The sequence below is a fragment of the Symphodus melops genome, assembly GCF_947650265.1.
Source record: "Symphodus melops genome assembly, chromosome: 15".
NCBI lineage: Eukaryota > Metazoa > Chordata > Actinopteri > Labriformes > Labridae > Symphodus > Symphodus melops.
This window is the reverse complement of record NC_136705.1, coordinates 19,197,784-19,220,726: the sequence shown is the minus strand read 5'-3', so window position 1 is coordinate 19,220,726 and position 22,943 is coordinate 19,197,784. Positions and strand designations below refer to the sequence as shown.

The 22,943-nt window shown below is 44.9% G+C and overlaps 1 protein-coding gene across 3 annotated transcripts in view; it reads left to right on the top strand.

Moving 5' to 3' along the window:
* The window catches only part of dlg5a (discs, large homolog 5a), a 39,712-nt gene extending 17,588 nt beyond the window's left edge, over nucleotides 1-22,124 (top strand). The window contains exons 7-34 of one of the 3 annotated variants that reach the window (XM_079362892.1): nucleotides 70-382; nucleotides 1,100-1,330; nucleotides 1,788-1,972; nucleotides 2,105-2,230; nucleotides 3,402-3,534; nucleotides 3,677-3,804; nucleotides 4,438-4,613; nucleotides 4,707-4,810; nucleotides 6,043-6,135; nucleotides 6,369-7,427; nucleotides 8,008-8,128; nucleotides 8,253-8,397; nucleotides 8,654-8,754; nucleotides 8,909-8,998; nucleotides 9,702-9,870; nucleotides 10,457-10,534; nucleotides 11,511-11,673; nucleotides 12,890-13,023; nucleotides 13,840-14,004; nucleotides 14,121-14,304; nucleotides 16,112-16,260; nucleotides 17,552-17,722; nucleotides 18,787-18,977; nucleotides 19,078-19,221; nucleotides 19,377-19,504; nucleotides 19,674-19,783; nucleotides 20,153-20,262; nucleotides 20,790-22,124. In XM_079362892.1, the coding sequence (XP_079219018.1) occupies nucleotides 70-382; nucleotides 1,100-1,330; nucleotides 1,788-1,972; nucleotides 2,105-2,230; nucleotides 3,402-3,534; nucleotides 3,677-3,804; nucleotides 4,438-4,613; nucleotides 4,707-4,810; nucleotides 6,043-6,135; nucleotides 6,369-7,427; nucleotides 8,008-8,128; nucleotides 8,253-8,397; nucleotides 8,654-8,754; nucleotides 8,909-8,998; nucleotides 9,702-9,870; nucleotides 10,457-10,534; nucleotides 11,511-11,673; nucleotides 12,890-13,023; nucleotides 13,840-14,004; nucleotides 14,121-14,304; nucleotides 16,112-16,260; nucleotides 17,552-17,722; nucleotides 18,787-18,977; nucleotides 19,078-19,221; nucleotides 19,377-19,504; nucleotides 19,674-19,783; nucleotides 20,153-20,262; nucleotides 20,790-20,893 (5,005 nt within the window). In that variant the 3' untranslated portion in view covers nucleotides 20,894-22,124. Of the gene's footprint in view, nucleotides 1-69; nucleotides 383-1,099; nucleotides 1,331-1,787; nucleotides 1,973-2,104; nucleotides 2,231-3,401; nucleotides 3,535-3,676; nucleotides 3,805-4,437; nucleotides 4,614-4,706; nucleotides 4,811-6,042; nucleotides 6,136-6,368; nucleotides 7,428-8,007; nucleotides 8,129-8,252; nucleotides 8,398-8,653; nucleotides 8,788-8,908; nucleotides 8,999-9,701; nucleotides 9,871-10,456; nucleotides 10,535-11,510; nucleotides 11,674-12,889; nucleotides 13,024-13,839; nucleotides 14,005-14,120; nucleotides 14,305-16,111; nucleotides 16,261-17,551; nucleotides 17,723-18,786; nucleotides 18,978-19,077; nucleotides 19,222-19,376; nucleotides 19,505-19,673; nucleotides 19,784-20,152; nucleotides 20,263-20,789 lie in introns of all 3 variants that reach the window. The other 2 variants (XM_079362891.1, XM_079362893.1) reach the window with 2 other exon arrangements.
* Nucleotides 22,125-22,943: the final 819 nt, after the last annotated feature.

Here is a 22,943-nt window from a genome sequence, read left to right as displayed (position 1 = left end):
CTGCCGGAATAACACTTTTTTTTTTTTTTTTTTTTTTTTTTTTTTTCCATCCGGTCTCCACTCTCACAGGTTCGACTCGGTGCAACAAGAGCTGAACAAATCCTCGGCTCAGAACAAGGAGCTTCAGAGAGAGATGGAGCGCCTGCAGTCGGAGGTGACGCGCTACAAGAACCTGCAGCTGAAGGCGTCCAAGGACTGCGACAAGTTCAAAGAGGAGAGGGACTCGGTGTTCAATGAGTACCGTCTCATCATGAGCGAGAGGGACCAGGTGATCAAGGAGCTGGACAAGCTGCAGACGGAGCTGGAGGCTGCCGAAGCTCGACTGAAAAACACGTCTTCAGAGAGAGTGGTGGCCAGTGAGGAGTTGGAGGCACTGCGACAGGTATCAGGCTTCAGAATGTCAGTCGTAACATATAATAATAATCATAACATATATAATCTATCTTCTACATTTCAAGACTAACGCTAATGTCTAGATTTCTTTTTTGAGCCATTACAAAGCTAATGTTTACCCCCGCTTTCATTGGTTATAGTGAGCTAAGCTAACCAGCTGCCAACATATTTACTGTGGAGTCATCAGAGGTATCATTCTTTTCAATGAACTCACAGAAACACAACACATAAACCGATGTCACATGAACTTACTTCACCCGATGTCTGAAGTTTTTCCCATATCTGAGTCATAACTCAATGGAAATGGAAAGTTTCACAAAACTTTTCTTGACATTTTTAATCCCTCCCAGATTCCCCGAGAGACCCGTCTTACTGACAGATACTGACTTAACCATTTCCTCTGTGAGAATTTTATATCATCCTGTCAGGTTTTTAGTGCGTCTGTTCATGACTTGAGCCAGACATCTACTCTTTAGTGAGTGGATCAAAGGCCATATTCACCAAGGACACTGCATAAAACAGCTCAACTCCACCAGCCCTTTTTTGAAGACTATTACTGCACACTCTGGTTGACAGACAAAAGAGATTCCTAACTCGTGTTGGATCACTCTGCATCGGCCCTCGGATAGTTTCTTCACATTGCATTAATGACTCACACTTCACCAGACGCCCTCCTTCTCACTTCACTCCGTTTGTTCTGCGGCAGGAGCTGAACTCGTCGCTCGTGGACCGCGACCGGGCCATCTGCGAGAGGAACGAGCTTCTGGAGAAGTACTGCCACGAGGTGAAGGACAAGGCCGAGGCCCAGAAGGAGCTGAGCCAGGCCTGCAAGGACATCGAGATGGTCCGGGAGGAGAGGGACGTGGCTCGCAAGGAGAGGACGGAGGCCATCATTCAAAGGGATCAGCTGCTCAGAGAGTACTACCAGGCCAGACAGGTAACAAAAAGCACTGCACCTTTGGGATTGACAGCGTGAAGTCAGAGGTTAAAAACATGACGTGGAGCTTAGTGCATCCATGGAGCTGTCAGTCAGTGGATTACAGGATGTCAGGGGTCTGACACTGAAGTGGATTTTGGTCACTTCTCTGCCTGGATCTTTGTTGGCCCGCCCTTCTTAAAAAAGCTGCAGCTTAAGCCTTTAAAAAAACATTCCTGGGGTCTGGTCCTTTTTTACTTCTCTCTTTGTGTATCACAACATAGAAAATACATTCATTCATCATGTTAAATAATCTCAGTTAACAAACAGGAAGAGCAATCCAGCTAGTAACTTCGACAGATCCTGGTCCATGTGCAATTATCCTTCTCCCTGTAAACACTGAAAACAAGTATCATGAAAAAAGGTTTCTGCAGTGAGTCATCATTGATTTCCTTCACGTGTGCTCTTTTGTCCTAAGAAACAAGACTCGGCCACCCTGGACATGGAACGAGCCAATAAGGAGATCGAGGTGCTGAGGAAACAGTACGAGGCCATGTCGCAGGAACTGAAGGAGGCCACGCAGGAGGCGGAGGTGGCCAAATGTCGACGCGACTGGGCCTTTCAGGAGAGGGACAAAATAGTGGCGGAGAGGGAGAGCATAAGGTCAGTGCGCCGAGTCACTTTGGTTAAGACTCCCTGACAGAAATTGAAGGCACGTACTGCGTTATAGATCTCACACAATCACCGGCCCTGATTCTGTTATCGTCTCTCCACCTCTCTCCGCTTCATCTTCAGGACTCTGTGCGATAACCTGCGGCGGGAGCGAGACAGGGCAGTAAGCGATTTGGCAGATGCCCTGCGTAATCTGGACGATATGAGGAAGCAGAAGAACGACGGGCTGCGAGAGCTCAAAGAACTGAAGTGAGTAATGAAGCCACAGAAGGTTTCAAATGTAAAGGAAAGGTTTATTGACAAGGAATCCGAGCACGGCTCTCCCGCAGTGCACCGAGCACATTGCCTCTGCTTGCTCAGCCAACATCTTGTGCTGCGCCGTCTTTGTCAATTCGAGCCGTCGCACTCGGTGTGTGGCAGGGCGTGAACTGTGATATTCTGCCTTCGGAGACTTCATCGTTGTTTGCCTGGCGCTGTTTCTCCATGCTCAGATTAAAAGTGTAATCCGGAGAAGCAGCACGGTTTTGGACACACATACTCTTGTTTCTCACTCTCTTCACCCTCTTTGCCTTTTAACACGTTCATATTGTATGCAAAAGCTCCCTCTGCTGACTGAAGTGTATACTGCAACACATTTTGGAGTCAAAGCTTTGGATTAAGTTTGCAGTGACTTTCAGACTCCCCCCCCCCCCCCCCCCCACACACACACACACACACACACACACACACATCCTGTAAAGGATAATATTAGATTGGGGTTTTAAAGTCACAGGAACCCTTAAGGCATGCCTCGATAGTACACCATACATCTTCTTGACAGTGGGGCATTGTGTGCGTTCTACTTTTAGTTTTCTTAGTCAATATCAATATGATTCACAACACAGAAAGTTGGAAGGACCCAACAAAAATCAAGGCCAAAAGTCATGAACTCCCCACACAGAAGAAAATCAGTGTGCAAATGTTATCCAGTAATGAATCAAAAAGAATACAGTTACACAAAGATGTTAAGGCGCACGGATAAAACATTGTAAAATTAATATTTTATAACTTCTAGGTAGAATAAATCAGTTTTTTATGGAAAGAAAATCTGTAAAAAAAGGTATTAATCCATGGGGCTAAATATGACTTGCAGACATTTTGAAGAGATAAAGGAGGCTGAGATCTACCCAACAACAACAATGATCCAAATGTTTGCTTGTGATGAACTCCTTCAGATAAATTGTTTTAGATGCTACAGCAGCACTAAGTTTAAGTCATAAGTATATATATATAATATGACTTATATAAGTATAAGTCAGTTGTGGTTTCGGTTAAAACACTAAAAGTTTCCAGTGGTCAGACTGGTAGTGCGATCCTTTCTCTGTGTTGTCTAAGTGACTTACCTTCCAAACCCCCGTGTGCCATGTTTGTGTTCGTGTAGGGAGAAGATGGAGAGCCAGCTGGAAAAGGAGGCCCGCTTCTGTCAGCTCATGGCCCACAGCTCGCACGACTCGGCCATCGACACGGACTCCCTGGAGTGGGAGACGGAGGTGGTGGAGTTTGAGAAAGACAGAGTAAGACGCTCGGCTCTTATCACTGAGGGCGACTTGGTGACGCGCCACAGAGCTTTAAACACTGCCCAAAGTTGATGATGTTGAAATGAAGTCGTCAAAATGAATGGATATGTACTGACATTTATATTCTCGTCCTTTGCAGGAGGACATGGATTTGAAGGCACTTGGATTTGATATTGCAGAGGGGGTAAATGATCCTTATTTACCAGGAGATTGTGGAATATTTGTTACGAGGGTGGACAAAGGAAGTATCGCAGATGGAAGGTTAAGGTACGAGCCAAGGTTACCCCACTTTAGACTTTTTTTTTTTTAATTTGTTTTTAATTCCAGTTTAAATGAGTTTTTATTGCTGTTATGTAATTGAACCCTCAATTATTCTAAGCTTTAGTCCGATCACGGTCCACATATACCTTCTTTTTTGTAATTCACTTTGTAATGTACTATTTCTTTAAACTTTTGTGCTTATATTTTGACACTTTATTCTTTTTTTGACACTTTAGTTTTTTGTTAAATTTTAGTATACCTGCACTGTCGTTCATTTACTGCCCCCCCCCGCCCTCCCCTTTTTTTTTAATGGAATTGAAATGAATCTAATGAATAGTGATGCCTCTGTATGAGCAAACAAGACCATCGGCATAAATGAGCTTTTTCCATAATGTTTTGTATTTCAGCCTGTTTTTGAGTGACCCATGTCGAAGATGCTTGATGAGAGATGAATGTGATTGTCAGAAGAAAGCAGGAGGCTTTATGTTAAGAAACATGACCTACTCATGTACTGGACATGAGAAGTGACCACTTTGTCCACAAGGGGACGCCAAAAATCGACACAAACCAAAAGCTCATCGCAGGACCTTTAAAAGTGAATGAGTCAAAGTCTCACTGTGCTCTCTGATTTGTCTCCAGAGTTAATGATTGGTTGTTGAAGATCAATGACATGGACCTGACCAATAAGGACAGGAAGCAGGTGGTGAAGGCGGTCCTTAATGTTGGAGGTTTGATCAACATGGTGGTACGAAGGAGGAAGTCTCTCGGAGGAAGGCTGGTCACTCCGGTTCACATCAACCTGGTGGGACACAAAGGTATATTCTGCTGCTAAACTGTAAAGGACATTTGTCTCTTTACTTTGTTGTTATTTGACGTATCTGAACCCGTTTCTCTCCTCGGTGCCTCAGACAGTGGAATCGGTCTGGAAAGCGGCGTGTTTGTCACCGCCCTCGCCCAGGGCAGCCCGGCAGCCAGGGAAGGTGCTCTCACAGTCGGAGACAGACTGATCGCTGTGAGTCTTGTTTCGCTTCCCACGAAAATCCTCTTTAATTATACACATCTATATTTCATACCCCCCCTTCTTCCACATCAGCTCACACAGGCTCCTTTGGCTTTCTAATCCAGGCCTCGCTCCTTTTCAAGTATCCACACCCCAAACCCCTCAGATAAGGTTGGATTTGGTTGGAGTGTGTGAAGTCGAGGAGTAAAGTCTCCTGCTTTGATTAAATCCTCAAAAAAAAAAAAAAAGAAGTCTGCAGAGGCCTAGGTGGAGCTGCTGCTTCACACACACAAGTGCAACACACTCGTACATGAAGGGATGGAAGAAAAGCGTCAGTAATGGAGCGACACAGCTTTGTCGTGAGCGAGAGAGAGAGAGAGAGAGAGAAAGAGACGAGGTCACCTTTATGAAGTTAATCTGCCTGTAGCTGCAGAATCTTAACTCCCCTGTTAGTTTAAATTAAGCATGAAACCCGTGCATAACCTTTAAATCCCAAAGAACTTCCACATCTCTGCTCGCCAATTAACCGAGTCGGAGACATTCAACATGATACTTCTGCCGCAACCACAATCAGCAGTTCTAAGCACAGCTGATGTGTAAGGAGATCTTAATCGTGAGTATCGTGTTTTTTTTTCATGCTCCTGTGGTTGTGAATCACATCGGTTTATGTAACACTTATTAGATGCTAATGTGGGTTTTACAAAGTCCAGGAATCTGAAGTGAAATATGCATCGCATGCATCTGGATGTCGGTAGCTGAAGTCAACGGCTCAGAGAGGTGAAGTGAAATGTATCGGACATTTTCTCAGTGAGGGCAGGAAGTTCTCTCCTCAATCTATTTTGAGATAGCTTTAATACATTACTCACTTTGCGCCTTCATATCTCTGGGAAAAAAAGAAAAAAAAAGTCTCATAAGCAGAGCCCATTGTGATGGAAATGTGCAGATTGCAGTGTTCTTCAGACTTAAAAGTGCTGGCCTAGATTTTTTTTTTTTTTTTTTTTTGAGTGTGTGAGTGGTTTCCACACGGCAGCGGAGCGAGGCACATCTCAGGCCCCAGGCCTCACTCCTGATCAGGAGATGTGTCACCTCTACGTGTTTCGGAGGGCGTGCATCTGACACATCTACAAACACGTAGAGGTGACAGGTAGAAGCGCCTCGAGCCTCGGTGAAGTACCGAAAGTTGAACTCGCTTTGTTTCAGCGTTTTGAAGGACCTGTCCTTATTTCCGATGTCTTCCTCCCCAGATAAATGGCATCGCCCTCGATAACAAATCTGTGACGGAGTGTGAGGCGTTGTTGAGGAGCTGCAGGGACTCTCTCAGCCTCTCTCTCATGAAGGTGGGCCACCTCTTTGCTTATGAGCTCCTTCTTTACCGCAGCTATGCTAGAAACCTTTCAAAGTCTCTCCCTCTAATTTTGCATGCCCTACATTACAGTTTTCAAACTTCCCCTTTAAGGTTTTGGAAAAGTAAATGATCTGAATCATTACCAGTTAATTTTATTTACTTTCATTTTATCTACAATGATGTCCATGAAACTGTTTCTAATTCCTTCATCCATCCTCCTCGCAGTTCTTCCCTCACAGCACATCGGGCCAGAACATCTTTGAGAGTCTTCGGGATTCATCCGAGAAGTCCAACGGGCGTCTTCACGCGTCGGAGATTCACTCGCGGAACAGCCGCAATCTCAAACACAACAGCTCGACGCAGACTGACATCTTCTGCCCGGACGTCGGAAGCACCAGCACGGGTAGCATCTCCGGGGAGAGGAGGAAGGTCAGGGGAGAATCGGACGAGGCGTACGGCGACATCAGCAAGCCGTTCTCCACGGGTTCCCTCCACGCCATGAGCCTCCGACCGGCCTCTGACTTGGGCACCGGCCGCTACGGGCCGAGCGCTTTCCAAGAGTGCTGCCCTTACACTAAGGCGCCTTCCTCCCTGCCCTTTGATCCCGTCTCTGCCTCGGACTGCATCACCGTGGAGACGACTCTGGAGAAGAAGCACAGTGGGGGAACGTGGCCCAAAATGATGGCTGGCGGCATGTCAGTCGCACCCGACAGCAGCAGCCCAATCACAGTCGCAGCCCAACTCTCCATCTACAAATCGCCCAAACAGAGGAAGTCCATCTTCGACCCGGACACTTTCAAACGCCCAGAAACGCCTTCCTCCAAGATGGAGTACATGGCGGCCAATCAGATCGCAGCAGTAGCCGCCGCCGCAGCTGCTGCAGCCTCGCACTCCCCTCAGCCTTCAAAGACGGAGTCCCTCTCCTCGTCATCCACCCCGACCCCGACCCCCCCGACTCCGCCCACTCGCAGCGACTCCTTCAAGTTCAAGCACAAGCACCAGAGCAGCTCCGCCTCCGACTGCACCATCACATCAGACGGCAAGGGAGAGGCGTCCATCTCCACGGCAGCGGGAGAGAGCCGAGAGAGGAGCGAGCGAGAAAGAGACAGGAACGGAAACCACTATTTCCTGGATGGCAAGGTACTGACCTCGAGGAAGTCATGCGACGAGGACATCGGTCGGACCAGGGGGGAGGAACCCGAGGTGAAGAGGCCCCGCCCTAAATCTGCCCCTGCCCTTCGTCGTAGGATGACGCCGCAGACCATCACGCTTCCCAGCTTCCAAGTGAGTCAATTAAAAAACGTGGATTCTGTATCGAGTGTTAAACCTCAGGCTTTAACGCCTTTCAATTTCTCCTCTGAACTTTTTTTTTTTTTTTTAATGCCTGCACCAATTCAAGCAGCTGTTATGAGAAGCTTTCCTAAAGAGAACACGATCCATCTCACAAGTGTTTGAATTTAAAATGGCCCCAACATTTCAAATCATCCCAGTGGAGCCAAAGAATCCATTTTGTAATAGAATTTACAGCCTTGTCTGAGTCGTGCCTCTGGGACTCGCCTCTTAGCCAAGGTGTCGGAGTGATTGATGGTTCTGCACCGGTACAGCCACACAGCCCGGGAGCTGAGTCAGTGCCTGGGGCTCAGGCAGCCATGCCTGGCTACGTCTGCAGGCCGCCGAGCCCACCGCAGAAAGCAGCGGGGGGGATAAATGTTCATTTGACTGTAGCGGGATGTTCATGCTGTCATTTTTTCCCCCTTATGGTACTTGTCTCCAGTAAAGGGGTGAAGGGTTCTTCCTTAGACATAATGGTGTTTTGTGAAGCCCTGCAGGTGGAGACGGTAACTGTTTCTGTCATTCCTCACAGAGCTACTCTAACGACGAGCATTCGCCCGAGCCCAGGGACATGCTGCGTTCCTCCCCCAGCCGCTCCCACAGGCACAGTGTCGGCTTCGTCCCCACCGTCTACAACGGCTCCCTACCTCCCAGTGAGTTTCACCGAATGTTTCCATTAAAAAAAAAAAACACACACACACACACTGAAATGCAACTCGGAGGAATCATTGACTCCCAGCTTCTCCTAACGCGGCGGCGTGTCGGTGCTTTTATCAGATTCAGCCCACAGGGGTCTCTCTCCGTGCCCCGCTGTGACGGCCGTGATGAGGAATCCAGTGTACACCGTGCGCAGCCACCGCGTTCACACCAGCAACTGTCCATCTGTCGCCTCGCAGATCTGTCACCAGCACTCCCACACCAGGTTAGCTCCCCGTGCGCTCACGCTAACACAGAGCCTGTTATTATTCTAAAGACTTTTCCATCACTCGCTTTCCCAATTCCAAAATCTCCCAATTGAACTTGATTGCTTTTCCTAAACACTGCTGTGCTGTATATTTTGTTCTGCGCCAACATTTCAATGAATTCTGAGCTGTGAAGTATCCGGCACGTTCCAGTGATTCTGTAAACATGGTTATTGAAAATTTTTCTTAATAATTGTTGATTTTTGCCGTTTGCAGCCCACAGCACCAGGGTCGTCTGAGCCTGGACCTGAGCCAGCAGAAGCGTGCGGGCGACTACTCTGAGTCCTCGTCTTCACGCAGCAGCAGAGCGTCACACGGTACAAACTCACTGCCCTCCAGCGCTCGACTCGGTCAGTCCGACACGCACGCACGCACGCATCAAAGTTCACAGACTGGATGTCCCTTTGTCGTCCTTTTTTTTTTGTGAGATTACGCAGAATTTATTTCTTTTTCTTCTCCTCCATCTGCCAGGTTCTTCCAATAATGTCCAGTACCGCACAGAGAGGATCAAAATCCCTTCCACTCCACGCTACCCTCGCTCCATGCTGGGCTCAGACAGAGGTACTGTGCTCCTTAGAGACTGTGTACTCACTTCCAGGCCTGCTTTGACTTTCAGGGGTGATGAGTATAAACACGATAAAGGTTTTACAGCACCGGCAGATGGTGAACAGGAGCCACATTTAAAGTTCCTCCTTCTGATAAACAACTCAATCAGGCCGTTTTCACACAATTTTTTCCCCCCCAACAGGGACAATGGATGTGTTGTAGCTTGTACGTAAAAACACAAGATTGTGCAAATCACAAATATATTACTTTAGCAAAGAGCTCAAATGTGGAAAAGGGTTCCAAATGAATACTGATGAGAAACTTGATGAAAACATACAGCATGTTAGTCAACTACCTTTACCCTCTTCATCATTTGAAGTCTCTGGTTACCTCCACAGTATTACCATCTGTAATTATGGATATGACCATGAAAGACGGAAATGAAAGTCATGTGACCCTTTGGGAAAAAAAAAAAAAAAGTTCAAACCCACACCTTCATCTGCGTAGAGCCATATTTGTTGTTTACATATTTTGGGGCCCTGTTTTATTTTACATGAACTGTAATAAGTAAGTCTGTTATGAAACTGAGCTTCCATTCAGTCGGCTCAGTCGTATCTGCTGATGTCCTGCCACTTCGGTGTTTGTTCCAGCTTTAGATTTTTTTCTTGGAAGATGTAAATGTCGTCCTTCACCACACTCCCTCTTTCCCTCGCTGCAGGCTCCCTCTCTCACTCGGAGTGTAGCAGTCCCAGTCTCATCACTCCGCCACAATCACCACTCAATCTGGAGACCTCCTCGTTCGCCAGCAGCCAATCGCAGGGCTCCATTTCCACTTTACCTCGGATCTCGGTCAGCCCCGTGCCGATAGGGGAGCGCAGGAAAGACAGGTATGATGGAAAAGGGTAATCACAGATCGGCTTTGTTTTTAAAGGCAATACAGAAAATGATCTTCACTCTTTTGATTGTTGTTGAATGCATTGAGTAGACGCTTTCTTTGGCAGAATAAGAATCGTGAGAGCTTTCTGTTTTCATGAATAACCACACATCTGCTTTATAGAGGGTGCAGATGTTGATGGAGAGTGTGATTATAAGGAACGCTTCAGAGGCGGATACTATATGGCCTACGTCTGGCATTAGGGATCATCCTAGGCTATTTGAAAAGGCGTTGCCAGGCAACAGGTCTATCACTGCCTGAGTTGTGCAAGCCCTCATTGAAATTCAGAATGAAATCCTATTAAAACTCGAGTTATAATTTCACGGAAGCCTATTGCTGTTTCTCGCAGTGCTCTGACAATGTGTTGGAGTTTGATTTTGTTCTTCCCTCCAACGTTTCTGTCCCATTTTGTATCACCGACACCTCGTTGTCTTTGACGCTGTTACTGTCTCTGTATATCTATCTCTCTCTCTCCCCCCCTCCCCCCGTTCTCTTTCATCTCCTTCCCGCTTTCCTCTCTGCAACTTCTCCGCTTCCAGATCTCTTTACCGTAACAGATCTTTTCTAAGGATTCCTCTGGCTGCAAGGCCGAGGTTCTCCTCTCTCAGGAGCCTCAGGTTCGTTCTCCATCAAAGTGCTAAAAAAAAATCAAGGGAATGCTCCCCTCCCTCTCTCCTCCGAGTTCACGTCGTTGTCATGCTTCAGTGCTGTCGAGGACATAACACAAAGGAGCAGAACAGTCTTGTGCCGTTTTCATACCCTATATTGCAAAATTAGAATTTGTGATGTTCTTTTCCCCTCTTAAGAGTGTTGTGAAGTCCCAGGTGGCTACGTCTGTGCATGCTACAGTATTAGCGCTGATAGAGATAGACCTGATTAGCTTCCCTCGCTGAAATGAGACGTTTCAGTGCTATGTTGACATCTCCGCATTCGACTCCCTCCATGCCGGAAAACCCTCCCGAAACAGAGATATTGCATGCAGGTTCCATGCTCCATCATGACATGGACAATATGCATGCATTTGTTTTGGCCTGGAGCCAAGTCACCCTTTAGTCTGCAGTATGTACGTTATGCAATGGTATTATTATTCAGCTTCAGGGTCATGGCCGTGTTTGAACACCACCACTCTGTTTACCCCCCCCCCGTCTCTGGCTGCTAATCCATTCCTCTGATCTGCCTTCATGGATGTGTCTTCCATGTCCAGAGTCAACTTGTTTTGAAGACTCAACAAGTCCACGCAAATCTCCTTCATGGAAAAGGAATTCACTTGCTTGTGCTTTTAGGATGACCACACACTCCTATGTACTTTGAGTCTGTCTTTCTTCTGTAAGGAGGTGAAAAGTGGTGAGAGATGATCAGTTTACAGGCCTGGAGGGGAGATCAGGGGAGATCAGGGCTGAACATTTCTTTAAATCAGAGTATATTTTAAGAAATGTTTGACTTTGTACAACCAGAGAAAAATCCAGAGATTTTTCTTTTTTTTGGGCAACTCTCCAGATCTGTAAATAAAACATCAAGCTGCTCCTGTGTGGTATCCTCTTAACTGTTTCTCTCTGATGCTCTTCATTCATACACATTTCTCTTTCCCACAAGGCCATACTTAGAGGAACCCCGTAATGTCATCGTGCACAAAGGTGTAGAGCCGCTGGGCATCTCCATCGTCGGCGGGGAGAACGGAGGGATCTTTGTGTCTAAAGTTACTGGAGGTAGCATCGCCCACCAGGCCGGATTGGAGTATGGAGACCAATTACTGGAGGTATGAGCCTCCTACTGTATGTCGACAAAGGTTACAGCTTCAAACTGCATGAACAAAAAACCCAGTAGAGGCACGTCAGAGAGCAGCAAAACGCTGGAGAACTCAAACACTAATACTTCTTTTATAATGTGGCTTCAAAGGCTGCTGCCTACTATACATATATATATATATATATGTATATATATATATGTGGAGCTTCACTTCCTACAAGACTGCATTCATTAGTGTTGTCACAGTTCCCAGTATTTAAATTCTTGCTGAAACGCACTCACTGAGAGAAATGGCTGAGCAAATTGAATTTCTGGTGCAACGTCAGATCAAGATGAGGTGAACTTTTTCTTTGAAAGGTCCCCAGTGTGAATGTTTTTGACACTGAGTGAGAAGTTCAATATACCAGAACTGGCCTTGTGAAGACCAACAGTGCAAATACATAATTTGTCATTAGCATATATATAAAGACTGGTTTTAGCAAAAAAACAAACAAACAGTTAAAAGTCATATTTGTGGTCTGAAGGAAGTGTGGTTCAAACTCAAAATGAAAACATTGTCTCAATCAGAAAGCTTCAAAGTGTTTTTGCGTCACTTACTTTTCTAACATACTAACTCTAGCTTGCGTAAAGTACGAGATTGCTAGTTGTAGCATTAGTGCTGCTACTATTAGAGTAGTGTAACGGACGACAACACAGAGAAGCAAAGTTTGCGTCTCGTGCCACTGAGGAGTTCTGCAGAGTGATTTTTTTTTGATTGCTAAAGGTGATGACGCTCTTGCCTTTGTGTTGAAAAGCCACCTCACAAGTGTATGCGTCATTTCTCCCACTTATCTTATCAGCAGAGCACGACAGAAAGAGGTAAAAATAAGAAGAAGAAAAAAAAAGAGGACAGATGTTCAGCTCAGTAGTTTCCAGAACGTTTGAGATCTGTGACTCTGTCCAGTATGATCGTGATGTTTGAATGGACTAAAAAGCATCCTGTTGAGAGTTAAAGGGGATTATGAAAAATCCACTTTTACCGTGTTTTTGAACTTTTATTTGGGTAACCTGAGTGTCTATCGACCCACAAAATGCGAAATAAATCCGCTAAACTAATCCTCAGTCAACTTAAAGAAGTATCTTCATAACCATGACTTCAAACCAGTGACAGACTGAACACACACTGTGTTTCTGCATCTATGATCTGTTAGTCATCTCATCTTTTTTCTTTTTTTTCTCTTTACTAGTTTAACGGCATCAATCTGCGGAACGCTACGGAGCAGCAGGCTCGTCTCATCATCGGCCAGCAGTGTGACACCATCACCATCATGGCCCAGTACAACCCGCACATGTATCAGCTGGGCAACCACTCTCGCTCCAGGTAACATGGAGGTTTCTCACCATGTTCAGTGTGTGTGTGTGTGTGTGTGGAGGGGGGGTGCGTAGTGTGCCTGGAGGAACTGCTCGGCTGCTTCATGACTCAGCTCCATTAAGTGTTTCGCTTTAGCATGACTTGCACATTTAGATTTCTTCACATGGTCAGGTGTAGAACCAGTGAGGCTGGATGATAAATTTTCATTGCTTACAACCTCTTACTTGTAGCTGAGTTAACACAACAGAATATGTGGACCAGCAGCTGTTCAGAAAAGTAGGTGCTAAATGTGAACTGTAAAGCTGTTTGTCTCAAAAATGTTTGTTTTTTTCAGCATCGATGTCAATGTGCTCGAGCTTGCTGTAAACGTCCCGAATCTGTTGTGTCTCAATGTCCACCTCTTTCAAACACATAAATAATGTGCCTTCTTGAGACCTTCTTGAAAGTTTTCACATTTCACAACTCTTCTCCTCGATGCTGTGCTTCATTCACTACATTTTGCTTTCTGTATCTGCATATAGCATGATATAGCGGCAACAGCAAAGGCTAACTGTGTGCTCTGTGTGAAAGTATTCCTGGTTTTTACATTTTAAGTGCTCGTCTTGGTACGAAAATGAGTTATCATTACTGCAAGACAGCCTTCTCTCATTTTGTCTGTGAAAGGTTCAAAGCGCTACACATTCGTAATGGGCAGTTGAAATATTGAAACAGTGAGTGTGTGTAAAACTTTTCGGTTAAGAACACAAAGCCAGAGACCTCGTTTAATGTCATTTTACTGATGGAACTAAAGCATCTCTTTTCATGTCTTGATGATATTTTGTGCAGCTCCCGCCTGGAGCCAGTCAGCACTCAGTCGACCCCCCAGGGGAGCGGAGCTGCCACGCCCGACAATCACTCCACCATCGATACACTCAGCGAGCAGGACGAGGGCACGCTCACCCCCTCCTCCAAGCAGACCACGCCCACTACCAGCCCAAACAATTTCATCAGGTATCACAAACATTTAACCACCAGGGGGGGGCTCATTGATTTTATGTTGGGGTTGAGAGAAACGGTTCCTCCATGCCTTGAGGTTGGACTTCAGTAACTTTCCCTTTGTTTTACAGAATGCCATCTGAGGGCAGCAGAAAGGTGGCGGAGCCTCGGCTTGTGACGGTGCGCAGGCCGGGTGTGGAGGTGGGAGTCACGCTCTGTGGAGGGAACCTGCGGGGCGTCTACATCGACAGCCTGGATGAGGACAGTCCAGCCAGAGGGCCGGATGGGCTGCTCCCTGGGGACCTTATCCTGGAGGTATGAACACTTTTACTCAAACTGGCATGCATAGACGACATCCTCCATGTATAACAGGAGCTTCTCTTGCCTTCCATCTGTACTGAAGTTTAAATTAATTTGTTGTATTACGACGAAAATCAAAAATAATTATTATCGTGGTTTATGTCACAGACGAACTGAAGAAGGTTCCAAATTTGAAAAGAAATTAGAAGAAATTGAGATTCAAATGTATGTGCGGTTATTTAAATTATTTACAAATTGAAATATGAAGATCTTTGAAAGCACTATGTTGGTCCTTTTCAGGATTTCCTGTTTGATAATCAAAGTGTAAAAAGCCAAAAGAAATCTGTTTATTCCACCGTAAAACATGAAAATATGACCTATTAGAGTAAATCGACTTTATTGACTAAACAACCTGTGACGGAAATCCTCCTTGAACGAGGCTCAAACAATAAACACAGCTTGCATTAAATCCCATTTAAAGGGCTGTTGGACAGCTTGGACCAGTGACTCTCAACTAGTCCATCATCAGGACCCACTGCCAAACCCCCCCATGGAAGAATTGGGACCCAAATTGATGCTCTTTTTTTTTTTTTTTTTCAACCAATCATATTCATTTCATGAAGAATTGGTTATTTAAGAAGTAAACTTAAGACAGATCAAAGAAATGTAATTAAAAACAGAGATGTTGAAAAAGAGCTTCATAGACTTTTCTTTGCCCTGCACACATTACGACCCGGTGGAAACATCTCCTCGACACACTTACGGGTCCTGACCCACCAGTTGAGAACCACTGGCCTGGAGGTTACGTCATTCAGCTCATTTGCAGAGGTTGTGGGTTCAAGTCTGACATCAGCCCTTCATGTTTCCTGTCTCTCCTCAGCTGTGCCCATTTAAAGACCCAGGCTGATAAAAAGTTTCTGTTGGATTTTGTTTGAGGTGGTTATTGCAGAGGGAATAGGATGCATTTTATTTTCGTAAATAAATGTTGTTTTTATTATAGGTGGACGTAAATCAACCACTTTAACAAACATAAGGAAGCATTCCCTTTTTATAAGTCATCACACGAGCAGTGAGCAGAATGTCTCCAAGGCATTTTAAGTTTCAGCTTTACAATGTATAGTGATAAAGAGTTTTTAAGGCTTAACTTTTTTGTTTCATTTTTCAGATTCTTTGATTTTATTATTTTTTTTGCTAGCTGGGAGAAATCTGTTTTGTAGTAGGCGTTGTATTCAGTGTCCTAAATTGACGTGCTGTAGATTTTCTAAGACAGTAAAGACTTGTTGGCGTTCTGTCCATTTTTTTTTTTTTTTGGACTAATCTCAAAGCTGAACTCTTCCTGTATAATCTGTGGTGAAGCTCTGTGTGCTGTTGTTGCTTTTCACTCGAGCACTGCCAGAAGGAGCTGACACTTCCTCTGCTGCCTGTCATTATTCTCCATTGATCTCCTCGTCTGCATTCTCTCGCACTCCGCGCTGGCGATCCATCCAGAGCGCCGCAAACTCATAATAGACAATTCCTGGCATGCTTCCACTTAGCTCTCCGCCACAAAGGCTCTGCTCTTTGAATTGCTATGCTCTTTGCAGCGTTGTCATCGGGGGCCGCACGGCATCAGCGTGTCCTTCAATCTCCCATCTTGTTTGTTTTTTCCTTCCCCCGCACATGGCAGGAATCTATAGTGCGACACTTTAATACAGCTGAAAGCTTGGAGGAAACGGAGCTGTTTACTAGATGAGCCTTCACAGGCACAGCAAATGATTTCACAGAGGAGTGTAAACACTGACTACATTTCCCACCCCCCCATCACCACCCCTTTGTTTTTCAGTATAACTCTGTGAATATGAAGAATAAGACGGCCGAAGAGGTGTACGTGGAGATGCTGAAGCCCGCAGAGACGGTCACAATCAAGGTGCAGCATCGGCCGGATGACTTCAGCATGCTCAAAGATGTCCCAGGAGACGGCTTTTATATTAGGTACGTGCGCACGGACCGTTTTGCAACAATTATACGTTTCAGCTCTGCTAAAAGGATCACGCTAATCTTCCCCGAGCAGCCCTCCTCCCTTGTCCGTGCTGCTATATATAGAAGCACCACTGGAGTGCCTCTTGGACAATCTTTCTCATCTAACCAATTATGTCCCAGATCCACTGTGTGACCGCGGTGATGCTAATCACACTACATATTTTGGTGAGCTTATCTCTCTGCACACGTATCCATTTTTAGTGCTCTGAGTTTTTTCAAGCCGTTAGAAAAACATTGCATATGGATGGAAAACTCCATCCATCCATCCATTTTCTGCCGCTTATCCGGGGCCGGGTCGCGGGGGCAACAGTCTAAGCAGAGACACCCAGACTTCCCTCACCCCAGACCTCCTCCAGCTCTTCCGGTGGGACCCCAAGGCGTTCCCAAGCCAGCCGAGAGACATAGTCTCTCCGGCGTGTCCTGGGTCTACCCCGAGGCCACAGCGACCGCATGACTGCAGACGCCGCACCGATCCGTCTGTCGACCTCACGCTCCATCTTCCCCCCACTCGTGAACAAGACCCCGAGATACTTAAACTCCTCCACCTGGGGCAAGGACTCCCCACCAACCCGAAGAGGGCAAACCACCTTTTTCCGGTCGAGAACCATGGCCTCAGATTTAGAGGTGCTGATCCTCATCCCAGCCGCCTCACACTCTGTAGCGAACCGCCCCAGTGCGCGCTGGAGGTCCGGGTTTGATGGAGCCAACAAGACCACATCATCTGCAAAAAGGCAGAGAAGAGATCCTGTGGTCCCCGAACCAGACCCCCTCCGGCCCCTGGCTGCGCCTAGAAATTCTGTCCATAAAAGTAATGAACAGAACCGGTGACAAAGGGCAGAACTGCCGGAGGCCAACACGCACCGGGAACAGGTCCGACTTACTGCCGGCAATGCGAACCATACTCCTGCTCCGGTTGTACAAGGACCGGACCGGATGGAAAACGAAGCTCTAAAATAGTCTCGCTTTTATTGTTGCGAGTCTGTCGCCGCAGCTGCCGCAGTCACTTGTCATATAGGCAAGTGGGCTTGTGATGTCATCGGCAGTAAATACACTCAGACTGGCTGGCTGTCACAGATAGACTGCTCCGGGATTACTTATTAGAGTCCAAACAACAGCAGGCCAAAAAAAAAAAGGCCTACACTGTCAAAAGATTGTTTGCTCTTCTTGTCTGATACTCACCTCACCAACTCTTCCGCCTCTCTCTTTTTCACTCCACCATCTCTTTGTCTCTCCTTCTCACCAGAGCACTTTACGACCGGGTGGGAGAGGCCGAGGGGGACCTCAGTTTTAAGAAGGATGACATCCTGTACGTGGATGAGTCTTTGCCAAAGGGCAGCTTCGGGACCTGGATGGCCTGGCAGCTAGATGAGAACGCACAGCAGATCCAGAGGGGGCAGATCCCCAGCAAGTACATGTGGGTGGAGAATGCCGTGCGCGCTTACACACGTACATTTCTGAGCTGGCGGACACTTTGAAACAGCTGTGAAAACAATCTGCACCACACTGATAGAAAGGAAGGACCCGTTTGTATTGTCACATCCCTTCAGTGTGTTTCAGACGGTCCCCTCACATTTTAATGGAAGGTCCTTACTGTCCGCGCAAGACAAAACGCAAATCTCCTTTTTAAAATCAGATGATGGGAAACGTTTTGTTCTGTTCTTACATGAAGCCTGAGGGGGGAAAGAGGCAATCACAAGAAGTTCTCAAGAGTTCTAAAAAAAAAATCAAACCTTTGTTTTTTTCATCCAAAATCTGAGATCTACAAGTCAAACTTTAGCAGTGTTTTTCAACACCCGCTGGATCTTATTTGACCTCCACAGGGACATGAGCTTCAGGCCTTCAAGAAACGAAAGCTTTCAGGACGTTTCTTTAAATGAAGACGCTGTCGGGTTCTTTAGTTTGAACCTGCTGATAAGTCAGTTAAAATAGATGTGAAGACATGTGTTTGAATATGGCTTCCAATGGCAGACGATGCTGACTATGAACAATTATCTAAAATTGTCCTCTCCACCTTTGGTTGGGTTTTAGTAAAGTAAAAAAAACCCTCAAAGCTTTGACACTGTAGTTTGAAGGATTTAATTTTGAAAATGCGTCTATGTCTATAAGGCTTCGACACTAAAGCATGTCGGATCTTTTCTCAGGGTTATTGCAGAAAGGAACATTTTTTCTAAGCACATTATGTCGTCATAATAAGGGAAAGTCCAGATAGATTCGAAGGCTCGATATAGGACCCTGACCCTGAGCTATGGAGCACCTGCTCTGTGCCAGACTGCAGCTGCTTTCAAAGGAGAGTTGTCAGTTGACTTTCAAACACACGCTCTAACCTTAAAGGGAAAAAAGAAGTCCTCAAAACAATCCTTAGTGAGAGGAAAAAATCTTTTATTTTCTCTTTGAACTACATTCACTATTTAAGTACAGTCTTGCTTTCATACACCGATGCATAGATGTTCCTCCTCATTTTTCCGTGTGTTTTTGTAGGATGGACCAAGAGTTTTACCGCAGACACAGTGTGACTGACATGAAGGAAGATTCCGCTAAGACTTTGTCTGCAGCGGCACGCAGGTCCTTCTTCAGGAGGAAACAGAAACACAAACGCAGCAGCTCCAAAGACAGCAAAGAAACGGTGGCTCTGGACGCCATCAGCACGGACTCCATCCCATTCCTTGACGGTGAGAATAAAGATGGAGGCATCTGGCAGGGATAAAACGGTAAACACCTCAAAGTCTCTGCTGGAAAACTTAATTGATCTGTGTGTTGTTTTTATGTCAGATTGCGTGAGCCTGGCGTACCAGCGAGTCCAGAAGGTGGAGTGCACTTCTCCCCGGCCGGTCCTCGTCATCGGGCCGCTCACTGACCCCGTCAAGGAGATGCTGGTCAAAGAGTCCCCCGGAAAGTTCTGCAGATGTGTACTGGGTGAGTTAACCTCCTCCTGAAGTTAGTTTTTTTTAATGTTTGACTTATGAAGATGTTTGACTTATCTGCTTCTAAAAGTCGACGTTAGGACTTGTTACCGCCTCCAGCAGTTTCAAAGCCTTTTGCTTGTTTGACTCTTCCTGTCATGTCTGCAGAGGTGATGAAGGCATCGCAGCAGGCAATCGAGCGGGGAGTCAAGGACTGCCTCTTCATCGACTACAAGCGCAGAAGTGGCCATTTTGATGTGACCACTGTTGCTTCTATAAAGGAAATAACAGAAAAGGTAAAAGACTATCTGTCTTATCAGATTTTATCATGACAAGAAAAAACGTTAGTCCAATACAACTTTTATTTGTTGCAGATCATCTTTAATCTTGGAACTAAATCCAGATCCCCCTTTGTATATAGATTTTTGTTTTTACACAACATCTTTCTTTCTCTTTCCAACAAAGGGCTGTCACTGCCTGCTGGACATAGCGCCGCACGCCATCGAAAGGCTCCACAGTGTTCACATTTATCCAATAGTTGTTTTTGTCCGCTACAAAAATGCCAAGCAGATAAAGTAAGTAGAAACCTTCCTTCTCATAACAAACGACCGCTTCACTGAAAGTTTAGCTAAACCACACTGACAGTCCAGTCATTCCCTCTCCTCGTGTGTGGCGTTAATAAATGAAATACAAAGATAGTGTCTCTCTGTGTGAGGATGCTGTATCCCTTCTTCACTTGTTTTTTAAGTGATCTAAAAGTTAAAAAAAAAGGCTTGATCAGAAAGAGTTGTCATCGATGTAAAATGTGCATTTCCTTTCTCAGCATTAAAATACTTTTTGCCTTCTTCGTGACTTGATTTCTGAAAGATTGTTTGTTCCACAGCCCTCCGTGACTATGGATGTTTTTTTTTCTCTCTCTCTCTCTCTCTCTCTCTCCACCACAGGGAGCAGAAAGATCCTGTTTATCTGAGGGACAAAGTGTCTCAAAAACATTCCAAGGAGCAGTTTGAAAATGCACAGAAGATCGAACAAGAGTACAGCAAGTTCTTCACAGGTCTGTTCAACATGAAGACACTTTTCAAAAGGCACCACAATAATGAGCCCCTTAAAGGCCGACAGTAAAAAAAAAAAGATTGACTGTATTAAAGAAGTGGGCGTCGACTTCAGAACTTCACCCATTGGTTGGTTTGAAGCGTCGGCATCGTAACTTCTGTCGGGTTTAAAGTAGCACAAGTAAATCACAGATGAGAGCATAGCTAGCTTTATCTTCTATTTTTTACAAATTTAAATCATAGTATATTGATGAAGTCTTTAAAATTGCAAATGACATCATGAATTTAGTGGGAAAAAGTGTACATGATAGTTAATCAAGTAGTAATGATGCTTATTTATCCTATCTGGTTTGTGATTCTCTGTGCAACTAGCAGGGCCGTTTCGAACAATGAAAACGGATGACATATCTGAACTTGCTTTAATTTCATATTCAGAAGCCACACCCACTTTTTCTTCACAGACCATGACACAAACACACTTTCTATGTTTCTGTCTCACACTCCCTCCGTTTTCCTCCTTTCTTCACAGGTATTGTCCAGGGCGGCACCCTCCCTTACATTTGCACTCAGATCATGACTATAGTTGATCAAGAACAAAGTAAAGTCCTGTGGACTCCGCTCGGCTGCCCCTAGAGGAGGCTGGCTGCCACTACAGGAAGCTGCGGCTTTCTTCTCCATTCCCCGGCGAACACTAATGAACCCTTACACACTACACCAATAGGTACACTGCAGCGAGCTAGTAATGTAAATTATAGATATTTTTTATTTTGTCTTTGTAAAGGTTCATATTCACAGCCTCCTGGTTTTTTTTTTTTCTTTTTTTTTTTCTGATGAACTCCGGAGCGGGTTTCGTAGCACTGGATCTCAACGCTAAAAGTTAATTCAGTCTTCCCTAAGGGTTTCTGGTGGTGTGTTTGTAATGCTGCATTGTAAGCGTCCGTTTACAGTAAAAGATGAGTCTAACTATCGGTGTTCAATATTAGCTTGAATGCGTGTCCTATGTGAACCCACACCTCAACACTAATGAAGTTCAGCCACCGTGACCCATTCCTGTGCCAGATGATATTTGTCGTTCCCGTACAATTATGCACCCAGATGACAACTAATTATGTGAGTTTGTTATTGTGCGTGTTTGTGTGTGTGTGTGTGTGTGTGTGAGAGAAAGAGAGAGAGAGAGAAAACATTGAAACTGACCTCGTCAGTCACGTTTAATCCCAGTTCTTTGTTAGCATGAAAATGATGCTGTAGAAATTGAGTGCCAGGATCAGACATCACATTCCTCTTGTGGCGTTTCATCACAAAAAAACAACTTTGCAAACAGCATCAGACCTCTTGAAGTATGTAGCTGTGTTCTTTACTGAACCTGACTGCCAGCAGTGACAGCCATGAAAACTCATTAAACACATCGATGTTTGCTCTATGCATTTTGTTTCTATAGTAGCCGGGCGTGTGGACAGTTCATGGTCCTTTCGGAAGTGCCTTCGGAGAAGAAGCCTGATCTCAGACCAGCCCCTGGTCACTTAAAGCCAGAACATTGGGAGGATTTTTGAAGTCCTCACTTCAGGATGCTATGCACAATTTGACCAATCATGGACTAGATAATACAGGGGAGTGGGGCTGTTTTGAGATCAGTTCTGTGTAGAGCGCATGACAATGGCGAGGTTTTGAGGGTAGGTCGAAGTGGCGGCCAACGGGTTAACTCCTCAGAATGCACTCCAGGGCTAGACAGACCACTGTGTAACTCTCATTCTATCTTAACATATATTTAACAACAGTATAGAGTATAACATAAACAGTATGCAGATACAGCTGAGAAAAAAAGCATCTATAAATATAAATATATATAGTTGGTTTATTTATATATATATATATATATATATATATATATATATATATAAACTAAATAAATGAATATATTACATGTATTTTCACTAGGTCATACGCCTAGGATTGTCTGACAGTCAAGTCATGTCTTAGCAAGTATTAGCATGTTTTTTTTCTAAAGAGTTTATTTTGTTTTTCTCGTGGTCGGTTGTCAGTCACCTATTGATGTACTCGTTCAAAGAGACACTATGAAGCAACATTTGCAGGGTAATATCTTTTGCAGGATTTTCCTCTGATCTGTTTAAAGTTAGTGACTTTTTCATTGTTATTTAATTGTATTTTTTTATTCAGGAGGTGAAAAATATCGACACAAATATTCAGCCCTTCCTAAAAAAAAAAAAGAAAGAAACACAAAAAAAAAAAAAAAACATATCCTGAATCTTTATTGTGCCAAACTCCACTGAGAGGACTTTATCCTTCTGATTTCTGTTTTGCACTTGTTTATCTGTTAACCTGAAACATGTCACTGTTCTCTAGGTTTCTGGTAGACTATGAATAGGTACTATGATTTCTACTGAAACTAATTCTCCTTTGTATCTCTTACATCAGTTCCTTACATTTCATTGATGGCCTTTTATTTTATTTTTTGGATTAGAAAAAAACAGATCACTTCTTATTTGAATTCTTAAAAAGGGATCTATTCTTGCACAGTTTTTCAAAGGAAAAAGAGTCCAAAAGTTTGACTTATCGGGCTCAAAGCAGAAGAAAAGTGTAACGTTACTATTTTTCTGAGTAGATAGTGTATGTTAGTGAGAGTGGGATACAACGTGAAGTGGTTGTATTTTTAGAGAGGGTCTAG